This window comes from Bidens hawaiensis, unplaced genomic scaffold (assembly GCF_021521415.1).
Source record: "Bidens hawaiensis isolate Kalapana, Puna unplaced genomic scaffold, B.hawaiensis_p1.1 tig00002977_1, whole genome shotgun sequence".
NCBI classification, from domain to species: domain Eukaryota; kingdom Viridiplantae; phylum Streptophyta; class Magnoliopsida; order Asterales; family Asteraceae; genus Bidens; species Bidens hawaiensis.
In genome coordinates, this window is record NW_027491160.1 from 2,445,936 (window position 1) to 2,467,554 (window position 21,619).

A 21,619-nucleotide genomic window follows, 5' to 3' on the forward strand; every position below is an offset into this window, starting at 1 on the left:
AGTCGAAGGCTCATAATCATCTCCGATTTTCCCTCCCTATTATTATTAGTATTATTGTTACTACATATTACTATTTATTCATCATACCCATTTCCATTTCCTCAAATCCGATCCAAATCTCTGCAATGGCTGCTGCTATCGTTAATTTGAATAATGGTGGTGGCGATTAGATTATTTTGAATATTCTTGTTGTTGTTTATGTAATGATATGATGAATTCTTATTGCAGTCGGAGAAGAAGAGCGTGAGATTCAGAAGAATTACTGGGTGGAACACTCTGTTGGCCTCACTGTTGAAGCTATGATGCTTGATTCTAATGCTTCTCATCTTGATAAAGAAGAAAGGCCTGAGGTATCTTTATTCATTTATTATTATTATTATTGATTGGTTCATTAGATCTTTTAAAGTTTCTGTCTTTTGGGTTTTTCTTTTAATCAATTATGAAGATTTATGATCTGGATGTATCTGATTGGTTATAATAGTTTCAAAGAATCTTGGAGTCACTAATAAATCATCTATATTTATAAGCTTTCATGTTGTTTGATTCTTTTTACTATTTTTATTGTTTTATGATTTGACCACTTTTATAACACAGTTTATACCGTGTATAGTTATCGATCAAAATCGATGCTTGGATGTGTTTTTTGGAATAGTTAACATCATTTAACAGATTAAGTGTTGTGGTAAAGAGATAGTGGAAGATGGTGTTTGGATATGTTTATGTTGCTTGAAGTTATAATAATCATATGAATAGATCTTCTATTTCTATATATTTCATGTTGTTTCTTTCTTTTGCTGTTTCTGTTTTTTTTTTTCTTAATTTTTTTGTTTATTATTAATTATGAAAATTATGATCTGGTTGTGTCTGATTGGTTATATTTTCAAAGAATCTTTAGTCACTAATGGATCATCTATATTTATAAGTTTTCATGTTGTTTGATTCTTTTTGCTATTTCTGTTGTTCAATGATTTGACCTCTTTTAAAACACGGTTTCGAGTCTGTATCGTCTATAGTAAGCGATCAAAGTCGATGCTTACAGGATACTGAGTATTTAAATCATATAACAGATTAAGTATTGTATTAAAAGAATAGTAGAAAATGATGTTTGGATATGTTTATGCTGCTTGAAGTTATAATAATCATATGAATAGATCTTCTATTTTTATATATTTCATAAGATGGTGTTTAGATCTTCTGTTTTTACTTTATATATATATATATATATATATATATATATATATATATTCTCTTTTATATGTAAATTTATTATTCCATGATTTGACCTTTTTTGTTGCTCTGTTTTAAGTCCATATCAGCAATAGTAATAAATCAAAATCAATGTTTGGATGTATTAATTTTTTTGGAAGTGATCATATATTTACAAGATTCTGTATAAAATTATATAACAGGTTAACAATTGTAAAAAAAGGATAGTAGAAGTTGATGTTTGGATTTGTTTATGTTGCTTGAAGTTATGATAATCATATTAACATATGCTGGTGTCTGGCAAATTTTTATTTATTTTATTGTTTTTTAGGTACTGTCACTACTTCCATCCTATGAAGGGAAAACTGTCCTTGAATTAGGGGCGGGTATCGGTCGCTTTACGGGTGAGCTGGTGAAGAAAGCAGGGAAAGTCATAGCTCTTGATTTCATTGAAAGTGTGGTTAAAAAGGTATGATCTTTAAACATGGAAAAGAATGTAGCATTTATGATGGTTTTTGTTTTTGTGTCATTTATGATTTGTTATTCTTGCAGAATGAGAGCATCAATGGGCATCATAAAAATGTTGAATTTATGTGTGCTGATGTTACATCACTGGATCTCAACTTTCCAGCTGAATCAATGGATTTGATTTTCTCTAACTGGTTGTTGATGTATCTTTCTGATAAAGAGGTGATTATTGAGCCCTTTTTTTCTAAATCTTTCATAAACGAGTTTTAATTCATTATAAACCTTCAAGGGCTGACACAGTTGTAGACGTTTGACTCCACTGGTTAGTAGGGTATTGGTGGAGATTTTATATATAAATAATCAAGGATGATTAATTAATTAATATTAATAAATTAAAAAAAATGTAAAATAAAAGTGATAAAGAGAATAAAAGGAAATAAAAGAAAAGAAAATAGAAATAAAGGGTTGTGGAAATTACATACTTTGTTCTTTAGTTGTCAGGTCAAAATAGTCATTGTAGAAACTAACAGAAAAAGTTAACGCCAGTTAGTAGAAAGGACGGAAAGTGTGACAACATATGAACTTCTTGGTCGCTTTTTGTACCTATTGAAGTTAAAGAATTGTGGAAGTCACATATTTTGATCTTTAGTTGAAAGAGCAAAATTTTAAAATAACTAACAGAAAAAGTTAATACCGGTTAGTGTGATAACATACGACGAAAGTGGAATGGACGAAAAACTTTATGGACCGTTTTTAAGTACTTATTGAATATAAAAGGCACAGCTGCAAGTTACCTCATATACAATCATTAAAAGTAAAAGTTAGACCAGTTAGTGGAAACGAAAAGTGTGAAAATATAAACTTTAGGGACTTTTATTGTACTTATTGAAGTTAAAGGACACGATCCGCAAGTTACCTCGCAATAAAGTACGAAAACTGTAATTTATTCTTGCATGTATTTATGTGAAGTCAATTTGACTTTTTTTGTTGCATTTTTTCAAACCAAAGGGCTAATATTTGGATTACAGGTTGAATATGTTGCTGAAAGATTTTTGAAATGGGTCAAAGTGGGAGGATACATATTCTTCAGAGAGTCCTGCTTTCACCAATCTGGTGACCATAAACGAAAGCAAAACCCGACACACTACCGCGAACCTAGATTCTACACTAAGGTATATCAATATTGACTTTGCATTGTTTGACTATTTGTCAAAGTATCTAAAATGAATAAATGATATTTGACTATTGTACATTTATTTTGATCATATCATTATCACTTGAATGTTAAGGTTTTTAAGGAGTGTCACACTACCGATGCATCTGGTAACTCTTACGAACTTTCTCTAACGGGCTCAAAATGCATTGGAGCTTATGTACGCAACAAGAAAAATCAAAATCAGGTACTTTATTTACTATATTCTTGGCAGGATGGACGGGTCAGGTTATGTTAACCCGAATACACTTTTGTCTGCTTTATGAGAATATTAATAAATACCTAATGTATTAAATATGATTACTGAAACACACAATGCTAATCTAAATCTTTGGATGGAATGATATAATAAATGTATGAATTAAAATTTGACTTTGGGAGACTTTCAACACGTTTGACCCTTTTAGCTAGTTTGATCTAGTCACTTTTTAGTTATATTTTAAACTGGCCCGTTTGAGATTATAAGTAACCAAATTGACCAATTCATAAGTAAAAAAGCAAACGGTTCAAAGCGGGTTACAGCTCGAAACATGTCTATTTTAGTACACGTGGGTTCGGACTGAGTTGACCCAAATACACATTTTGTACATGTTAATAAAAAGATTAATAAATAACTCATTGGGTATGATTACAGAAACACTGACAATAGTACAATACTAATCTAAATATTTGGATGAAACAATCTATGAGATGTATGAATTATAATTGCATTTTGGGAGATTTTCAACCCGTTTGAGATTAAAAATAACCCAAATAAAGCAATTCATAAGTAAACGCGTTACGGGTCAATTTTGCAGATCTGCTGGATATGGCAAAAGGTGGTGAATTCCGAGACTGATCGGGACTTCCAGCAATTCTTGGATAATGTTCAGTACAAAAGCAACGGTATACTGCGCTATGAACGCATATTTGGCCCCGGGTTTGTGAGCACAGGAGGAATAGGTATATATAATTTACCTTTGTTCTACCTTTAGTTTGTTTATCTTTATTTTAAATGAATAACTGTGGTTTGAGACACCTTTGACCTTATTACTAATTTACTCACTAGCCCGCTCAACCCGTCTTTTATAACCCATCAACCTGATTAACATGTTTACAGCCTGATTATTACACGTCAACCCATTTAGATAAATGCGTTAAACGGGCCGGGCCATGTTCGGGTTACAAGATTGTAAGTATGTGCTGGTTAGGCTTGTTATTTTTTACACGAATAAATATGTGGGTCAATTCGAGTCAAGTACGTAAAATTAAAAGATTAACTAAAAAGAGACGGGTCAAACGGGTTGGACTTCTTAAAGTCTCCCAAATTATACTCATGTTTTTACACTCTTAAATTTCTTTATATTTAAAAAAATAATAGCAATTTATACTTAACCTGTTAGTTATTTACTAAATTAAAAAGAATGGAGAAACAAGTCTTTGCGGGTCAACCCAGCCCGTTTGACCCATTACCCAACCCATCCTTTTTCCACCTATAATACAAGATAATTACAGTGAGCAAGAAGCATTTTGTTAGTTTGTTTTTATAAATATACATCTGAATAAACATTGTATTATGAACAGATACCACAAAAGAATTTGTTGCAATGCTGGATCTGAAACCGGGCCAGAAAGTTCTGGATGTTGGATGTGGAATCGGGGGAGGCGATTTCTACATGGCTGAAAACTTTGATGTTGATGTTGTTGGCATTGATCTTTCTGTTAATATGATCTCTTTTGCACTTGAGCGTGCAATCGGGCTCAAATGTTCTGTTGAATTCGAGGTTGCTGACTGTACCAAGAAATCATATCCCGACAACTCGTTTGATGTCATCTACAGCCGTGACACCATCCTCCATATTCAAGTAAGATTTCACAAAATGTCATTTTTTTGGTTGTGTTACATTATAATTGATTTTTTGGATAGTTTAAATCGCATAATAACCATAATTTTCTAAATTTTGTTATTATGTTTTTAGGATAAACCCGCATTGTTCAGAACTTTTTATAAGTGGTTGAAGCCTGGTGGCAAAGTTCTTATTAGTGATTACTGTCGAAAACCTGGAAAACCGTCTGAAGAGTTTGCAGAATACATTAAGCAAAGAGGATATGATCTTCATGATATCGAAACTTATGGACAGGTAAATAAAAAAGTTGATGAACAAAAATTAAAAAAAAGACAACTTTTTTGTTAGTTTATACTTTATAGGTTAGTACTGTTTGTATTGATTATTTTAGTTTTGTTTTTTAGATGCTTAGAGATGCTGACTTTGGAGAGGTGATAGCAGAGGATCGAACCGAACAGGTTCTTTTATAAAGCCTCCTTAATTGTTTTATTCTACAGATTAAAATGTTATGAAATAATATTAGTAATCTTATGGAACAAGTGTTTCAGGTCAACCGAGTCAAGATGTATTAACCTGTTGAAAAAACTGTAAATGGATTCGGGTCAAACCCAGGAAAATGTTTAGCTAAACAGGTTGGGGTCAGTTGACCTGGTCGGTTCATGGGTTGCCTGTTTAATTTTTTTTAAAATGTGTTTGATATTGTATCTTAAATTGGTTGAGTGTCTTATGCCAAAACAATTAAAATAAAAATGTAAAAGACATTTTGACATCAACTTTTATAATTTAAGCGTAATTGTTTTAGATACTTTTGTATTATTTTGTTACAAAATTTTAATTTTTGAGTATTCTGCATAAAGAAACAGCCTATAATTTTATTGTTATCACATTTTAACAATTTATAACTATTGCAATCGTTACTTGCAGTTCAAGGAAGTCCTCAAGAGGGAACTGGAACGGGTTGAGAAAGAAAAGGAAGAATTCATCCTTGACTTCTCTGAAGTGAGTGCATTTACACACTGTTTTTAGATAGTTACAATTGTTCTTTAACAAATAACATTTTACATTGAACATGATAATATCCACAGGAAGACTACAATGATATTGTTGGCGGTTGGAAGGCCAAGCTGGTGAGGACTGGTTCCGGGGAGCAAAGATGGGGCTTGTTTTTCGCTAAGAAGAAGTGATTGAATGCATTACTATTATTTAAGGGTATTTTATATATCTAGTGTTTTTTAAGTCATGAACAATGGTTTGAAATAAGAGACTGATGCTGAGGCTCAGCGTTATTGTGGGTTGTAAGTTAAGTACTCATCATGTATTTGTAGAACCACTATGGTCGGTTGTTGAATTTTAATGCAATGTGTGTGCTTTCAAATGGGACTTGCATTTGGTTTTTAATTTGATTCTTTAGTTTGTGCACTCTTATGCATGATGATCATGTTTCATTGATGACGTGTGTTTTTTTCACCCGTGGATGTGATCTTAAGAATGCTGCTAACGATTTAAGTTGAGCTCAAGCTCAGGCTTGGCTCGTTTGTACTTACGCATAGGTCTTTTAGACCATAGCAATTTGGATACTTTGATGTGGTTGTGGGTGCATTTGTTGGCTGTTGCATACATATATATTTATTGTTAGGTTCTTTCACCTTGGTTTACAAGGACTTTGAGTTCTAACACTTATGTATAGGTCCTTTACCCACGGGCGAAAATAGAAAGCCAAACACGCTTGGATTCATAACTTAATTAAATATGTTACAACTATAGATATTAATATATTTATTATTTTGTTTATGGACGACTAATATAGATTAGCTTGTATATTAAGTTGTTCTCCCGTGTATATACCCCCTTGGTATTTCGATGTATTGGACACCAATTGATAACATAAACTTATATTTCTCTCGATGTATTGGACACCAATTGATAACATAAACTTATATTTCTCTCCCACATGTCTTCTCATATTATAGTGATAAATATGAAGGTTTATTTGATCGTAGGTTAGTTCATATCACCTTTCATATTATAGTGATAGGTAAAAGAAAGATTAGAGAGAACCAAACTTTTGCCTAACTTCTCATTAACCAATTTGATGATTCACATATTTGCCACACAGCCAATCTTATATTCTTGCTATTATAATTTACTTATTTTTTATAAGAGAAAACAGTTTAAAAAAGCTGAGTGTGAATAATTCACATATTTGCCACACAGCCAATCTTAATTTTTAAATGCCTACTAAGATTTTTTTATATACTTTAGTTGTTTATCAAGTTACACCTATTAATTCATATAATTGGATGCTGAAACTATCTTGAATGCTAATAATTTGGGTGCTACAATTAAAGAACGAAATAAATCAACTACTCAAGATTAGGCAAATACCGTGATTTTTTAAGCCATCATACTCATAAGGCTTAAATATCTCACAATCAAGGATCCACTTGTCCTATAGACCGAACTGAAAAAAAGGTATGGCCACCTGAAAATGGTAATCAATATTATCAAGGGTTCATTATTAATGAATTCACTTGAGATTGCAAGACTTTAAGTCTATAATTGAGTATAACTCGCAAATGTTTAGAATCACATCAAAATTGATTATATGTGGTGAAAAGATTACTAATAAGGAGATGCGGGAAAAAAAACATTCTCCACATTTCTTGCATCAAATGTGCTCTTACAAAAGCAATATAGTGAAATGCGTTTCACCAAATATCGTGACCTAATATCATGTTTACTTATTGTCAAGCAAAACAATGAGTTCCTGATGAGAAATCATGAGACTCGTCTACTAGTACAACCACATTCCCAGAAGCGAATGTGGAAACATATAATAGCCAAAGTGGAAGTCGCGGACGTGGTCGTGGTTACCTACGTGGTCGTGGTTGTGGACGTGGATATAACCGTGGAAATTATCATGGTGTTCAGTTTAGAAACACAGGGGATTAGATGGAAGGAACCTCTACCAAGAATGGAATGCAAGGATTTGGGCCACCTTATTTAACTTTCAAGCGGGAGAGGAGGATATCAGGTTTCAAACTAGTTAAAGATGCTCAGGAAGTGCTTCTTTGCATTAAAGCTGCGTTGGAATGACAGTGTGAGGTGCTCGTCGATCTGTCCATTGTGAAACAACCCAAGCACAAGCAAGCTTGGCTTTCTTTTAGCAGTTTTCCATTGGCTGACGCTTTGGCTGACATAATCACTAGGCGCTAAGATAGGTTTCTTACACAAGGTCATTTTTTACAACACCATTCTTTTGTCATCCCTGCAGATCTAGAAGTTGCATGATAATGAGAAGAAATATAAGGTTGAAAAGAGAAAAAATAAAAACGAAAGTACACCAAATGCATGTTATCAGCGCAGAAGTAACCTTTGGGCTCATACATGGTCGTATGCCCAAACAGTTGGTGGATCTTTACCAACAATTCATCAAAGATAAAGGAAAAGGAAATGAGACAAATTTCACATATGAGGATGGAAATATTTTTCTCCTAGTGGTCATAAAAACCATAATGAGACAAACTCATATGGATGTTAGATGATTTTTTTTTTTTTTTTGATAACATAGCCAATTTGGATTGTGATAATTCTCTTCCTGATCCAACTAATTTTTAGCCCTGCTTGCGGTGCGCACATATGATGCATATATGTGTGAACCCTCGGGTGGGCAAAAGTGAAATTGCACTAATTTTGACGTTATTTTACTAATCTCGTGAAAATAACGTTAAAAGTGACGGAAGGTTAATCAGGCATCATGTAGTGGCGTTGATAGCTGAAAGATAAGGGTACATGCACCGATCAGCCGGTGTCCCGATGATTGAGTGCTATGTGCCTTATGTCCAAGGCTTGATGCAAAACTACTATCGAGCCGGGGGTCTCACCGGAAGCAGCCTCTCTATCCCTATGGGGTAGAGGTAAGACTGCCTACATCTTACCCTCCTCAGACCCTACCATAGCTTTGCTATTGGTGGGATATACTGAGTACGATGATGATGATGATGATGATGATGATGATGATGATGATGATGATGATGATGATGATGATCCAACTAATTTGGATTATCTAGGCTAAAAAATCCAGTTGGATGCTTAGTCAAGATATCACCTTTATCCAAATTAGTTGGATGGTAAGCAAATCATGCTAATCTAGATTAGTTGTATAAGTGAGAAAGTCACCAACATCGATATGAGTTGTATCATTATAGTTTTCATAACCAACGGGGATATCAACATGTTCATCCACATACATGAAATTTGTCTCTATTTCTTTTCCTTTGATGGACTGTTGGTAAAGGTCCACCAAGTGTTTAGGCATACAACAAATATGACCCAATGGTTACTTAGACACCAATATCATGCGTTCAGTGTAGTTTGCTTTGTATTTTTACCCATTTGATCCTTATATTTCTTCTTATATCACGCTACTTTTTTTGTACTTAAGCTGAACACCATGGCAATTTCCCTGGTTAAATCCACGCCCATAACCAAATTGGAAACCATAACCACGTCTGCGACTTCTACTTGGCCATTATATGCTGCCACATTCGCTTATGAGAATGGGATTGTACCAACCGGACGAATCTCGTGATTTTTCATTTAGAGCTCATTCTGTTCATCTACAAGTAAACATGATATTGGGTCACAATATTTAGTGAAACCCCTTTCACAATATTGGTGCTACCGCAGAAGCATATTTGATGCATAAAATGTGGAGAATGTTTTTCTAACACATCTAAATCAGTAATATTCTCACAACATATTATGAACTGTGACGTTATTGTTGATACCAATCATTATCGAGTTATACTCGCTTATAGACTTAAAATCTTGCAGTCTTAAGTGAATCCCCTCGTAGCGAGCTCTTGGTGGTATTACCATTGTCTAGCATTCATACCTTTCTTTCAATTCGGTCCAAATGATAAATGGATCCTTGAAAGTGAGGTATTCGGTTTCAAAGCCTCATGGATATGATAGAGTAAGAAAATCATGGCCTTTGTCTTATCTTGACTAGTCAATTTATTTTCTTCTTTAATACATTCAAGTGAATTTGAGCATCCAATACCGATCATAAATAGTTTTTTCGAGTAATGTCTAAAACCCAAAATTCAAGATTTGTCATGATAACTTGCGATGATTCAACTTCAAAAGCAACTCAGGTTGGTAACTCTTATATAGCCCTTACATCACGTACTTGTGTAACTTCCACTTCTATTTTGGTGTTATATATCGTTCAAACAAGTGTGTAAGGATCGGAAGATAATATCCAAGATTCACACCCTTCGCCTTTACCCACGGGCGAGTAGAAATCCAAACACGCTTGGATTGGATTCAAAGCTTAACGACATCGTTACTTTAGAAAATTATCAAGGAAATTATGGTTATTACTGAATAATGTTATATGATGGTTTGGAAAATTTTATGACTATGTAAGAAGTATAAAAAATTTTGAAGTAAAAATATTTAAAGATATTATTTATTTTATATAACTAATAAAATTTAGTGGTAGGTATTACGTGTACACGATCGACCCAAAAGGAGTTGGTTTGCGCTACAGAATTCAATACAATATTACAGCTCGGGCCTTAAGAACTTGATGGTATTACTAATCGATTTCTAAAACAAATAGTAAACTGGAAGTAACAACAAAAACCAAAATAAACAGAACCTGAATCGATGCTCCTGGCTTCCTCTCGAACTACTGATCCGAACTGCCTTTGATGTTGCAATTTTGATGGGCTTGAACTATGTGATCGACTGATCACAAAATAGGTCGGTGGTTGCTTCTTTGGATCGATAATCACAATTGCAAAGTGTGTGGCGGCTGACTTTTGATTCACACTTGCAATATATCAAATAATGGTGGCAGTAGGGTGATTCAACTATAATCAATATATAATATAATAATATAATGAAAGCGTTTAACGTGGTTCGGTTGCTATATGCAACCTATATTCACAGGCAACAATAGTATCAGTAGGTTTTGTTTCTTTCTTAACAAGTTGCAAAAAATAAAATAGAACGGGTCACTCAAATTGAGTAGGTGGCTGGCCCACTCAAGTCTTCAACCGCCCAAGCCCGTGCGAGGCGGGCCGGGGCTACACGAATATCGAACCTAAAGTTTAGGTTAAGTGAAACAATAACAAATTAGTTTGGTATAAAACTTTTTGTTTTCTTAAACCTGGTTATTTTCAAAAATATAAACGACGTTCCCTCAACTAGCCCAATGCCCTTTTTGCAAGATGATAAAGCAAATTCATATGTGAAGTTTGGGTTTTAGGTGGTAATTGATGCTTGATTTCATAAAGAAGTGTGTAGCCAAATATGAATTTATTATAATGATGTGCAGTGCGGACCTAAGAAAAAAAAATTACAGGGTCGGAAGAGCGTTGGTGTTAAAATTTAATATGGGTCGAACGAGATTTTAGCATATATATATACTATTAAAAAAATTTCACAGGAGTCGGCCAACCCTACACCTTTGTTGTAGGAATGCCAATGCTTATGTGCAGGGCTGGCATATCGTGTATGGTGTACACAGTAAGACACGAACGTGAAACATGTATTCATGTGCACGACACGAAACCTTATTGTGTACTTGAATCCTAAACCCGAACACAAGCATGTTAATACCACGTATACACGATAAGACATGAATTTGTTGGCGAATTAGAGAAGGGTTCAGACATTCAGTGGTCGATGACGTAGCTGCAACTGCAAGAAAACCCAAACACCCCCTAACTTTCGATTTTACCCAATCACATAATAATGATTTCTTTAATTTGATAAACGATATCACTTCTTCATAGTTCCTATTTTATAATATGTTATTTATAAAACGTCCTAGAAAATATACAATACTTTATTAAAATATCATATGGGTATGCTAAACGTACCCCCTCCATACGACTTTTACTAAATGTACACCCTCATTAAACTTATTAAATCAATTATATTCTTCCCTTAACATTATTTACATACATATTAGTCTCTCTAACATTTTGTTTCACTTAATAGTTTTCATTAAATATATCAAACTAAAAACTATTTTGTTATTATTAATTATTTTTATTATTATCATTGTAAATACTATTAATTTTTTTGTGTTTTTAATAGTATCAATATTAGTACCAGGCACACACACTCATTTATACATTGTTTTATAAATATAATAATTCATCAAAAACGAGAATAATATATATTATTATGATTAATGGTAATAAACATAAGAAGAGAGAAACAAAAAATAAATAAAAACAAAACATTATACAAATAAAAAAATAAAAATAAAACTTTTAAAAAGTGAGCATAAAAATTTAAAAAGTGTTAAAAGGGTAATAATTTATATATAAACGAAACCCCTAAAATTCTATGTGTCGCGATGTGGTCGCTCCCCCTTTTTATGAAAGCCACCAGATTGCTTGATTTTTAAATGGAGGTCTCTCAATAATTTAACCCAAATTCATGGGTATGGGTCTTACCAAAACCAGATAACTCTTAAACAGGTTATAACATCTCATTAAATTAAAATTAATCTTACCAATTATTTGATATGAAAATCCTTGAAAATAGGGATATACTAAAATTTAATATCCAATTTAAAAAGAAAATATATTATTTATAATTAATAAACAATTTTATAGTAAAAAAACATACGCGGGTCATGGGTCACCAAATTTAGATAGCTTTTACATGGGTTATAATATATCATTTATTTATGAAACCCTTTAATCATCAAACCCTAAGTATATTATTAACTTTCTTACAATAAAGAAAATTAAAATCCAAAAAATAAATATTGAAAAAGGAAAAAGGTAAAATAACCATTCTCTCAAACCATCAGATTGCTTTATTTGTAAATGAAACGCATTTGACCCTCACGGGCAAAGGTCTCACTAAACTCAGATAGCTCTTAAACGGGTTATAACATCTCATTATATTGAAAATTAATCTCATCAAATATTTGATATGAAAATTCTATAAAATAGGATATACTAAAAATTAATATTCTATTTTATTTAAAAAAAGATATTATTTATAATTAAGAAACAATTTTATAATAAAGAAAATAAATGGGTAATGGGTATCACCAAACCCAGATAACTTTTAAACCGGATTATAACATATCATTTATTTGTGAAACAATTTTATCATCAAACCTTAAGTATATTAGTTATTAACTTTTTTACAATAAATAAAATTAAAATCCAAATATACATATATAAAAAAACGAATAACGTAAAACAACCCCCGTAAAGCCGTAATACGAGGGAAATAAAATTGTTTGTCGAGCGGGTACTTTTAGATAAAAAGTTGTTTTGTTTTGAGCTGCAGGACCGGTGAGGAGGGCAAAGAGCACAGCCGGAAATCGTTGGGACGATGGATGAAAAAGTAATGGCGGATAGCGGCAGCAGATCAACAAGGAAGCAGGTAGGTAGCATTATTAATTGATAAAATATCATCATCTATCAATTTCACTCCTATATATACATACATACAATACATTCAGATTATACAAAGGAAGCAACGGATCCAAGAGCTTCTCCGATCCGCTTATTATTCCCATAAAGATCATCTCTCCGACTTCCTCCCTAATTACGACAACTCAAACGGTTCCTTCATACATTTCATTCTTTATTTAATCCAATTTTCAGATTTTATTCTCTTAACCTAATTTTGAATTTTGTTGTCAATTTTTATAACTGACCTACCAAAATTCAAAATTAGGTTAACAGAACAAATTCTCAGAATGCATATATGTAGCATCTCTCAGTTTTTTAGTGTAATAAATCATTTCATCAACAATGAGTTGAAATTCATTTCCACACATATGATAATACTCAGAATGTAAATTCTAAACTTCTGCTTTAACCCTTGTAAGTTATTATTATCTTATTTGTTTATCCTGCTATGTAATAGGTTTATCTTTAATCCTCGACTCTGGACGTGGGAATAAACTCTCGTCTGATCTCAACAACTACATTCAAAACCTCCTTAAGGTATGGGTCTAAGTTTCATTTTATTATAATAAATTATTTAATATTTCCCTTACTGTATCTTCCTCAAGAATAATAATGGCATTTCCATCTTTTACTCTTTAAATATATGCAAATACTAAGTTAACACTTTCCACTTGAAACCGAAACCCAACTGAAATCAAATCCTGTTAGGTTCAAACTGTAACTGGTCACCCCTGCTTAAATATTTTTTTATTGGTCTGCCCCTGGGTAAAATGCGCTCGTGGGTAGGGGTGTAAACAAGCTGAGCCCGAGCTCTATTTCTAAAATTCGAGCTCGGCTCGTTTATTATTTTTTATTAATTTATAATTACTTATAAATAAATTTTTATCTCTATATATAGTTTGATGATAAGTTTTTTATACAACATTGTTTACAAATCTAATGGTGGGGGCCGGGTGAAGGATCAAAACAGGGAAAGATTTTAGAACTGGCCTAAATGTGTCAAACTGGTTGACCCGCTAACATTTTTTGTCCTTGTTTTCAGTTTTATAAAAAACTAGTAACTATGATTATAACTTTTTATCTTCTTACAATAACCATCCACATTGTCATGGCTGCTTTAAACTTCTCAGCCCGTATGACCCTTTTCTCTGGTAATTAAATTCTCAATTTGACCCATTAGCAGTAAAATAAATCCCAAATCATTCTGTTTTCGCATAAACGTGTTAAAATTGTCACCCTTATGAAATACGTCATCTGCATCCTATATTACTTTTGAGCAGGTGAATATGGAGGGGCCATACGGAGAAGAGTGGCCCACAGAGGAAAAAGTGAAGCGTAGAGACATGACATCTCCCGAAGCATTATATATATTTGTATACAATGACAAATCCATAATTGGATTTGTACATTATAGATTCGTTATTGAGGAAGAAATACCTGTACTTTATGTCTATGAATTGCAGCTTGAACCGGCTTTTCAGGGAAAGGGACTTGGAAAGTTCTTGATGCAACTAGTTGAGCTAATCGCATGCAATGTAATCGATTTTCATTTAGTTTGATTATGTTTTTAAGCTATTTTATAACCCAAATGGACCTGTTTAAAAGTAAATGGGTTGAGATTGCCACATATTGTTTTGAGCATTCATTCTAGATTATGGTTTTCTTGAACTGAAAATTTCTTGCATATAGTTGTTTTTATATTCATTCAAAGTGTTTAACTGACACTGTGATATTATATAATTTTTTAACGGCGAATTTCTTTTGATCCTTGTCGTCTGTGGGACTTGAACCCAAGACCTCGCCTCCCAAACCTAAGTGTTTAAAGGCTTTGCCTTTGCCTTTGTCAATGGACCACCACCCCATTGGTTGTGATATTATATAATGGCATGTTTATATTGGTTTAGTATTTAATTTTTTCTTCTTTTTTTTTTCCAGAATGGCATGGGGGCTGTGGTGCTTACTGTACAAAAACAAAACACTTCAGCAATCAATTTCTACTTGAATAAGCTAAAGTAACATACGCATTTACATGTTATATATTTATGGGATATAGACGAGTATGCAATAAAATTAATCACAAAATTACATATTTTACAGTCATTAAGAACATTTTTACCTCACAACTAAATGAAAATGTGTGTTTGGCACTATTATTTAATCACAGTTATATTAATGCAGCGTGTATAGAATGTTGTGATTGCATACTATTATTGCTTAAGCTATTTCTGTAATGCTGATGTGCAGATATAATATATCAAGCATTTCTCCTTCAAAAGTCTATCAGATGGTATGAAATATGAAATGTTTGCCTGATTAGAAAAATGTCTTAAAATAGTACACTCACACATATTGCATTTTGTTTGACTTTCTTTACAGTTATATAATATGTTCCTACTAAATTAGTTCATACTACTTGACATTTATCTTGCAGATGGGAGTAATTGGAGAAGAGAAGAGCTATGAGATTCTTTGTAAAACATTTGACGGTGAAGCTAGGACCGTATTAGAGGTAATTTTCTTCTTAACTGATTTGAACTTGCTTAATTTTAATAGCACCTCCACAAACCGCAAGTTTGCACCTTTTATAGTTTATACAGAAAGATCACATAACTGTAGATAGGCATCATATTAATGGCCAGATTGGATAACAATGGGTTGATCGACAATCTTTCGTCTGTTATAAATAACCGATGTGAATCATTGCTCTCTTGTCTTCAGGAATCATGATGCATGGAGCTGCTTGAAGTATTGATTAGCGGGATCCTTGTTTAACGAGTGACATTTCACCTTTTGATTGTCTGGGATTGGGTCGGGAATTCGAGTCATGGATACACTCTTTATGCCAAAATTCAAGCGAAAGTGGCAAAATTACAACTCTCAAAATTTGCAAAGATGCCAATTTCTAGACTAGAACCGAACTCTATGGGACCAACTGATTAAGCCAACAGTAGATGTAACCATTCAAAACTAAATCACACACTCGGACATGTGGACTTGTTAGAACTGTTACACCTTCTTAGGCAACACTAGTGTTTCATAAAATCCTCTGACGACTAACCTGAGCTAACCAAGTATGCATATTGCATACCAAAGGGTCTCAATGGAACTGGAGCAACAACAATAATATAGAGGTTTATAAACTATTGAAAATGATCCAACAGTCAAACGACCAAAGGGATGACTGTGAATCAAACCGTTTCTCAAACTGGTGACTTACTTTCACTTGGGCGGTTTGATTGTTGGCCGTAGGATATTGCGATGAAAGATCATATGGATGGTATAAGAGCAAAATCATGCATGTTTTTTTACTGGCAAAGAGAGCTAATGTGACCAATTATAAAGCCATATCGGTCAAATTATACTTTTCTCGTCCTATCATACGGATTGTATGTATTTATGCAGCATAATACGCTGGAAAGAAAATCATACAACTTATAAAAATAACAGAGGCTTAAATATACGATTTTGAAGGTGGTGTGACAATAACACACGTCTATAAATATCTTACAACCAATGACCAATTAACTAAGTCATATAATTAAATATTATCTAAGATGCCATCTTATAGATTTTTACCTTTCTATCAATCAATATTACAAATTTACAATCATCTGGCCCTTTACTCGACCCGCCATGCAAGCATGGTGGGTGCTAGGTGTCAACTACATTGCGCGCGCGCGCGTGAAGGAACCCTCCTTCACATTAGGGGTGTGCACAAAACCCAAAAACCTGACTTGAAACCGAATTAAAAACTGATGGTTTTGACTTTTAGTAAAAACTGAAATATTGGTTTTGGTTCAGTTTTTTTGTTTTGTGACAAACCGATTTGCTGAACTACTTTTTCGCTTGAATCGTTGATGTTTTATAAACTTGGATATTTATTTTATTTAACGTTAATCGGTTATGTTTTATCGATTTTGATGAGACTAAATCATTTTAAATATATTTTATTAGCGCTTAATATTCTATGCTAACTTGTACAATTATTAATTTTATTAAAAAAATATTAGACCCGATTAAAAATACCATGGGTCAAATTTCTTTGGACCCCGATTAGTAAAACCGAGTTGAAACCAAAAACCAAAAACCAAGAAAACCAAAACCAAACAGTTTTTGAAAAATTAAAAACTGAAACTTTAATTTCAGTTCGGTTTTATCCCAAAATCGCACCGAACCACACCACGTACACCCCTACTTTACGCCTATGGCGCCCCCATTCTCTCATCCCAAAACCATTATATTTTGAGTGTTTTGATTGGTCCAACCATCATCATGATTATAACTTGGTTAACACTTATCTTTTAAAGTTTAGATAGATTAGTTAGTTAATGTCCTATGTATAAATGACGTGTCGTAATATTGTTTCAACCCGCTACAGCCACAACACATGATCTGATCATTTATGTATAACATTTGCTGGATTCTAGTCAGTTCATCCTTATCTACTTCTACTACTACTACTATAATAATAATAATAATAATAATAATAATAATAATAATAATAATATCTGCAATTAAAAGCTAAGTATTGATTATGATCACATTAGTTACACGAACACCTCATGCTAACCATATATTTAAATTATTATTATATTATATTATAGAATGGGGTCATCATTGATTGTTGTATTAATCACAAATTTTCGATGTGGTACTGATGGGAGTGATTGATCACCAACAGCAACACCTATGAACTTTCAACTTCATTTCACAACATTAACAACCCAATATTAGGCTGAGGGGTGTGGGGCTTTAACGGGGGCGCGAGAGCCCCTCCGCTCGCGCCCCCAGGCGCGAGTACCACACCACCGGGGCGCGAGAGGGGCGCGAGCACGAAAAACAAAGCAGGCGCAAGGTGGGTCGAGGCTGCGGAGGGCATAAAAGTTGTCTTGGGAAGGGACAAAGAGCCGTTGGCTCTTATTTAATTTAAAAAAAAACGTTTTTTCTTTTTATAATATCCCATTTCATCCCATTTTTATACCACAACTTCAAACCTTCACCCAAAATCAATTCATCATCTCAACTTTTTTTAAAAAAAATGTCGTGGTACTCGTCTGATTCCGACTCCTCCGAAGAGGATGATTTGCTTCTTCATGTAGGGGGAGTTTTGACCGCAACCGTGGTCGATCTCTTGCAAAATCAAGCCCATCAACCTCGAGTCCCGAGGGTTAGAGCACCACCTCGTGATCGTGATCGATCGGGTGCTAACGATACTTTGATTAGGCATTATTTTAGCCCTCAACCGGTATACGAGGAGTCGGATTTTCGAACTCGTTTCCGAATGAGCAGACAATTGTTCATGCGTATAGCAAGTGATTTAGAGGCACGGTATCCCTTTTTTCAACAAAGGGAGGATGCTAGGGGTCTTCCCGGTTTTACCTCTCTTCAAAAATGCACGGCTGCTATCCGTCAATTAGCGTACGGCATCTCGTCGGACGCTTTGGATGAGTATTTACAGATGTCGAAAAGGGTTGCACGTGAATCCCTTCATTTTTTCTGCCAAGGTACAAAACATTAATTTTACTTTTTATTAAATATTTATTACATTTTGTAATATATATTATATGTTTATAGATTATTTTATATACGTAGGAGTCATATCGACTTACGCTCGGAGATATCTGCGTAAACCTACAATGTATGACATCCAACGCATATATGAGGTGCACGCAGAAAAACATGGTTTTCCTGGGATGCTAGGTAGCATCGATTGTACGCATGTTGGATGGGCTATGTGTCCAACGGCCTGGCGAGGTCAGTTCCACCGTGGTGATCATGAAGGGCCGACCCTTATACTTGAGGCGGCGGTGTCACAGGATCTTTGGTTTTGGCATGCTTTTTTTGGTGTTGCTGGGTCAAATAACGAGCTTAATGTTATCGATCAGTCAAATTTGATCAACGACCTTATCGACGGGGTTGAACCACCTCAATCTTTTGTTGCAAATGGAGAACTCTTTAAGTACGGGTACTATCTGGTCGATGGTATTTACAACGAATGGGCTTTGTTAGTTCAAGCTTTTACAGATCCAATCGCCGACAAACGGAAGTATTTTACGAAGAAGCAAGAGTCTGCTAGAAAAGATATTGAAAGAGCTTTTGGAGCTATAAAAAAACAATATTATGTTCTGGCGAACCCGATACGTTATTGGACTCGGGAGAGGATAACGGACGTCGTCTACACGTGTCTGATCCTACACAACATGACGTTAGAAGACGAGGGCAAAGCTATCTGCCAAAACTACCAAGGTGACATTCCGCCACAACCGTCCACAATCAGTGATCAACAAAAACTTCATAACATAGCAAATATCAAGAGCCGTGAGATACACGGGGATCTTCGACATGAGTTGGTTGAACATTTGTGGGCGGGGCGACCCGATGATCTTGTATTAGATTAGTGTTATTATTAAGTATTATTGTTTGTTTAATTTTTAGTATGTTTTTTTTGTAATTTGAATTTTAAAAAAAATGTGTGTTTTTTTTAATAATTTATGAGTTTTTTTAATAATACGTTTTTTGAATATATTTATAAAAAAATAAAAAAAAAATCCGCTGGAGCCCCTGCTGGAGCCCCTCCACACCAGGGCCAGGGGCTCCAGCGGGGGCTCCAACACCCACCTTATCCAGTTTCTCTCTCTGCCACACGTCACAATATTATTGGCTGGAGCCCCCACTCGCGCCCCCGTTGGAGCCCCCCACACCCCTCAGCCTTAGGCTGAGGGGTGTGGAGCGCGAGAGGGGGCGCGTGAGCCCATCCGCTCGCGCCCCGGGGCGCGAGCACCACACCACCGAGGCGCAAGAGGGGCACGAGCGCGGAAATCCAGGCAGGCGCAAGAGGGCTAGCGGGTGAAAATGGGCGTAAAGGGGTATTGGGAAGTGAAATAGAGCCGTTGGAGAAGTTTTTCCTATATTAATAATAAATTAATCATCTTTATTATCCAAATCAACAATCAAAGGCATAATATATAATAAAAGCGGGTCTCTGGAAATAAACTTCCGGCAAACCCAGTTGGCGAATTGGTAAAAGCAGAAGCCGAATAGGAGTGGGAGAAGCTCGGTGCGTTGGTTGAATAAAATTTCGAAGAAAACAGAGACCGCCCACATGATTAAAGTGGCCATGAAGAAGAAGAAAGCACCGGTGGCGTTCTTCTTCCGGTGATCGGTCGCCATGGCCTTCAAGATTTGGTGGTTGGGTTTTGTTGACTGTGTGATGGAAACGATGTGGGCTATCTTATACAGCAAGCTTTTTTTCTTTACCTTTTCTAATAATACGTTTTTTAATACATTTATAAAAAAATTAAAAAAAAAATCCGCTGGAGCCCCTGCTCGCGCCCCTCCACACCAGGGCCAGGGGCTCCAACGGGGGCTCCAACACCCATCTTATCAAATTTCTCTCTCTGCCACACGTCACAATATTATTGGCTGGAGCCCCCACTCGCGCCCCCTCTCGCGCCCCCCACACCCCTTAGCCTTAATAATAATATTTGAATAATTTGGAATCTTTTAAAGCTTCTTGGATATTTATTGCAACTTGGATCTGCTTCATTCAGGTACATACATTTATTAATTTATTTCTGCTATATTATATATCTATCTGTCTGTATTATTCCATTAATTGCAATTGGGTTTGTAACAATTATTGGCTTCTTGCTGTTGATTTCAAGCAATTTGAGGCTTAATTCCAGTTGGGTATGTTCAAAACTCATTACCATTTTGGTTTGAGGTTTTGATTTGTTGATTTTTAGCTTAATAGCATCAGGGTATGAAGTAATATTCTTGGTTTAGTTGATGAGAATTATGTTTTAGGGTTTTTGAGTTCTTGATTCCAAGTTGTCATTACAGGGTGTGAACGAGTCGATCCGTGCCCGAGTTCAGCTCGTTTAACTTCAAGAGCTCGAGCTCGGGCTTGTTTATTATATGTTAATTAACTTATTATATCTATTTATAATTACTTTTATACATATATATAATTATAGTTTTACATATAACATAATATATATATATATTATGTGAAGGGTTCTACTAAAAAGAAGATTTTGCTGCAAAGTATACAAAGAAAAGGAAAATTATTTAATTGCTTTTAAAAAATATATAACTGTGCGTTAGCGTGTTTTCTCTCTCGACGGCACGTCAACGCGTATTTTATTGCTCCTAGAATTCCTTGGACACATGCGTCTCTTGGTGGCTTTCTACACTTTTAGGTCTAATTTCCTTTTTCGCATAACCTCACCCTATATCATTTAGTTATTTTGTATTATTATATAAACATATATATAACATATTATATGAAAGTTATATAAAGTCATAAACTTGAACTATCTTTGTGGCTTAAATGTGTTTTAAAAACTAAAACCATGAACTGCACAAAAGTTGATAACTTTCATATTGCTGAGACTGCTGTGTGTTTATTTCAACTTTCAAGGACCAACAAGCCAAGAATTTGG

At 34.4% G+C, this 21,619-nt stretch overlaps 2 protein-coding genes across 2 annotated transcripts; both read left to right on the forward strand.

Annotated features, from left to right (window-relative positions):
• The first annotated feature begins 228 nt into the window (after nt 1-228).
• LOC143621845 (phosphoethanolamine N-methyltransferase 2-like) lies at nt 229-5,936 on the forward strand. Its single transcript, XM_077093146.1, has 11 exons — nt 229-350; nt 1,538-1,675; nt 1,759-1,896; nt 2,703-2,846; nt 2,964-3,074; nt 3,685-3,829; nt 4,451-4,731; nt 4,846-5,007; nt 5,118-5,171; nt 5,638-5,712; nt 5,799-5,936. Exons 1-11 carry the CDS (start codon nt 300-302, stop codon nt 5,895-5,897), a joined length of 1,398 nt encoding a protein of 465 aa, XP_076949261.1. The 5' UTR covers nt 229-299; the 3' UTR covers nt 5,898-5,936.
• Nucleotides 5,937-13,607: 7,671 nt separating this feature from the next.
• Nucleotides 13,608-15,785, forward strand: LOC143621916 (uncharacterized). Its single transcript, XM_077093195.1, has 6 exons — nt 13,608-13,712; nt 14,456-14,710; nt 15,111-15,187; nt 15,420-15,462; nt 15,607-15,684; nt 15,729-15,785. The coding sequence occupies exons 2-6, from the start codon at nt 14,462-14,464 to the stop codon at nt 15,783-15,785; spliced, it is 504 nt and encodes a 167-aa protein (XP_076949310.1). The 5' UTR covers nt 13,608-13,712; nt 14,456-14,461.
• Nucleotides 15,786-21,619: the final 5,834 nt, after the last annotated feature.

What these genes read in the sequence shown, in the direction of transcription:
- LOC143621916 (XM_077093195.1), top strand. Translation starts at nt 14,462, where the DNA reads ATGGAGGGGCCATACGGAGAAGAGTGGCCCACAGAGGAAAAAGTGAAG. An exon ending in TTCTACTTGAATAAGCTAAA is followed by an intron (nt 15,188 to 15,419) that starts GTAACATACGCA and finishes GCTGATGTGCAG; the next exon opens with ATATAATATATCAAGCATTT. An exon ending in AAGCTAGGACCGTATTAGAG is followed by an intron (nt 15,685 to 15,728) that starts GTAATTTTCTTC and finishes TAATTTTAATAG; the next exon opens with CACCTCCACAAACCGCAAGT.
- LOC143621845 (XM_077093146.1), top strand. Translation starts at nt 300, where the DNA reads ATGATGCTTGATTCTAATGCTTCTCATCTTGATAAAGAAGAAAGGCCT. An exon ending in TTGAAAGTGTGGTTAAAAAG is followed by an intron (nt 1,676 to 1,758) that starts GTATGATCTTTA and finishes TTATTCTTGCAG; the next exon opens with AATGAGAGCATCAATGGGCA. An exon ending in TGTATCTTTCTGATAAAGAG is followed by an intron (nt 1,897 to 2,702) that starts GTGATTATTGAG and finishes TTTGGATTACAG; the next exon opens with GTTGAATATGTTGCTGAAAG.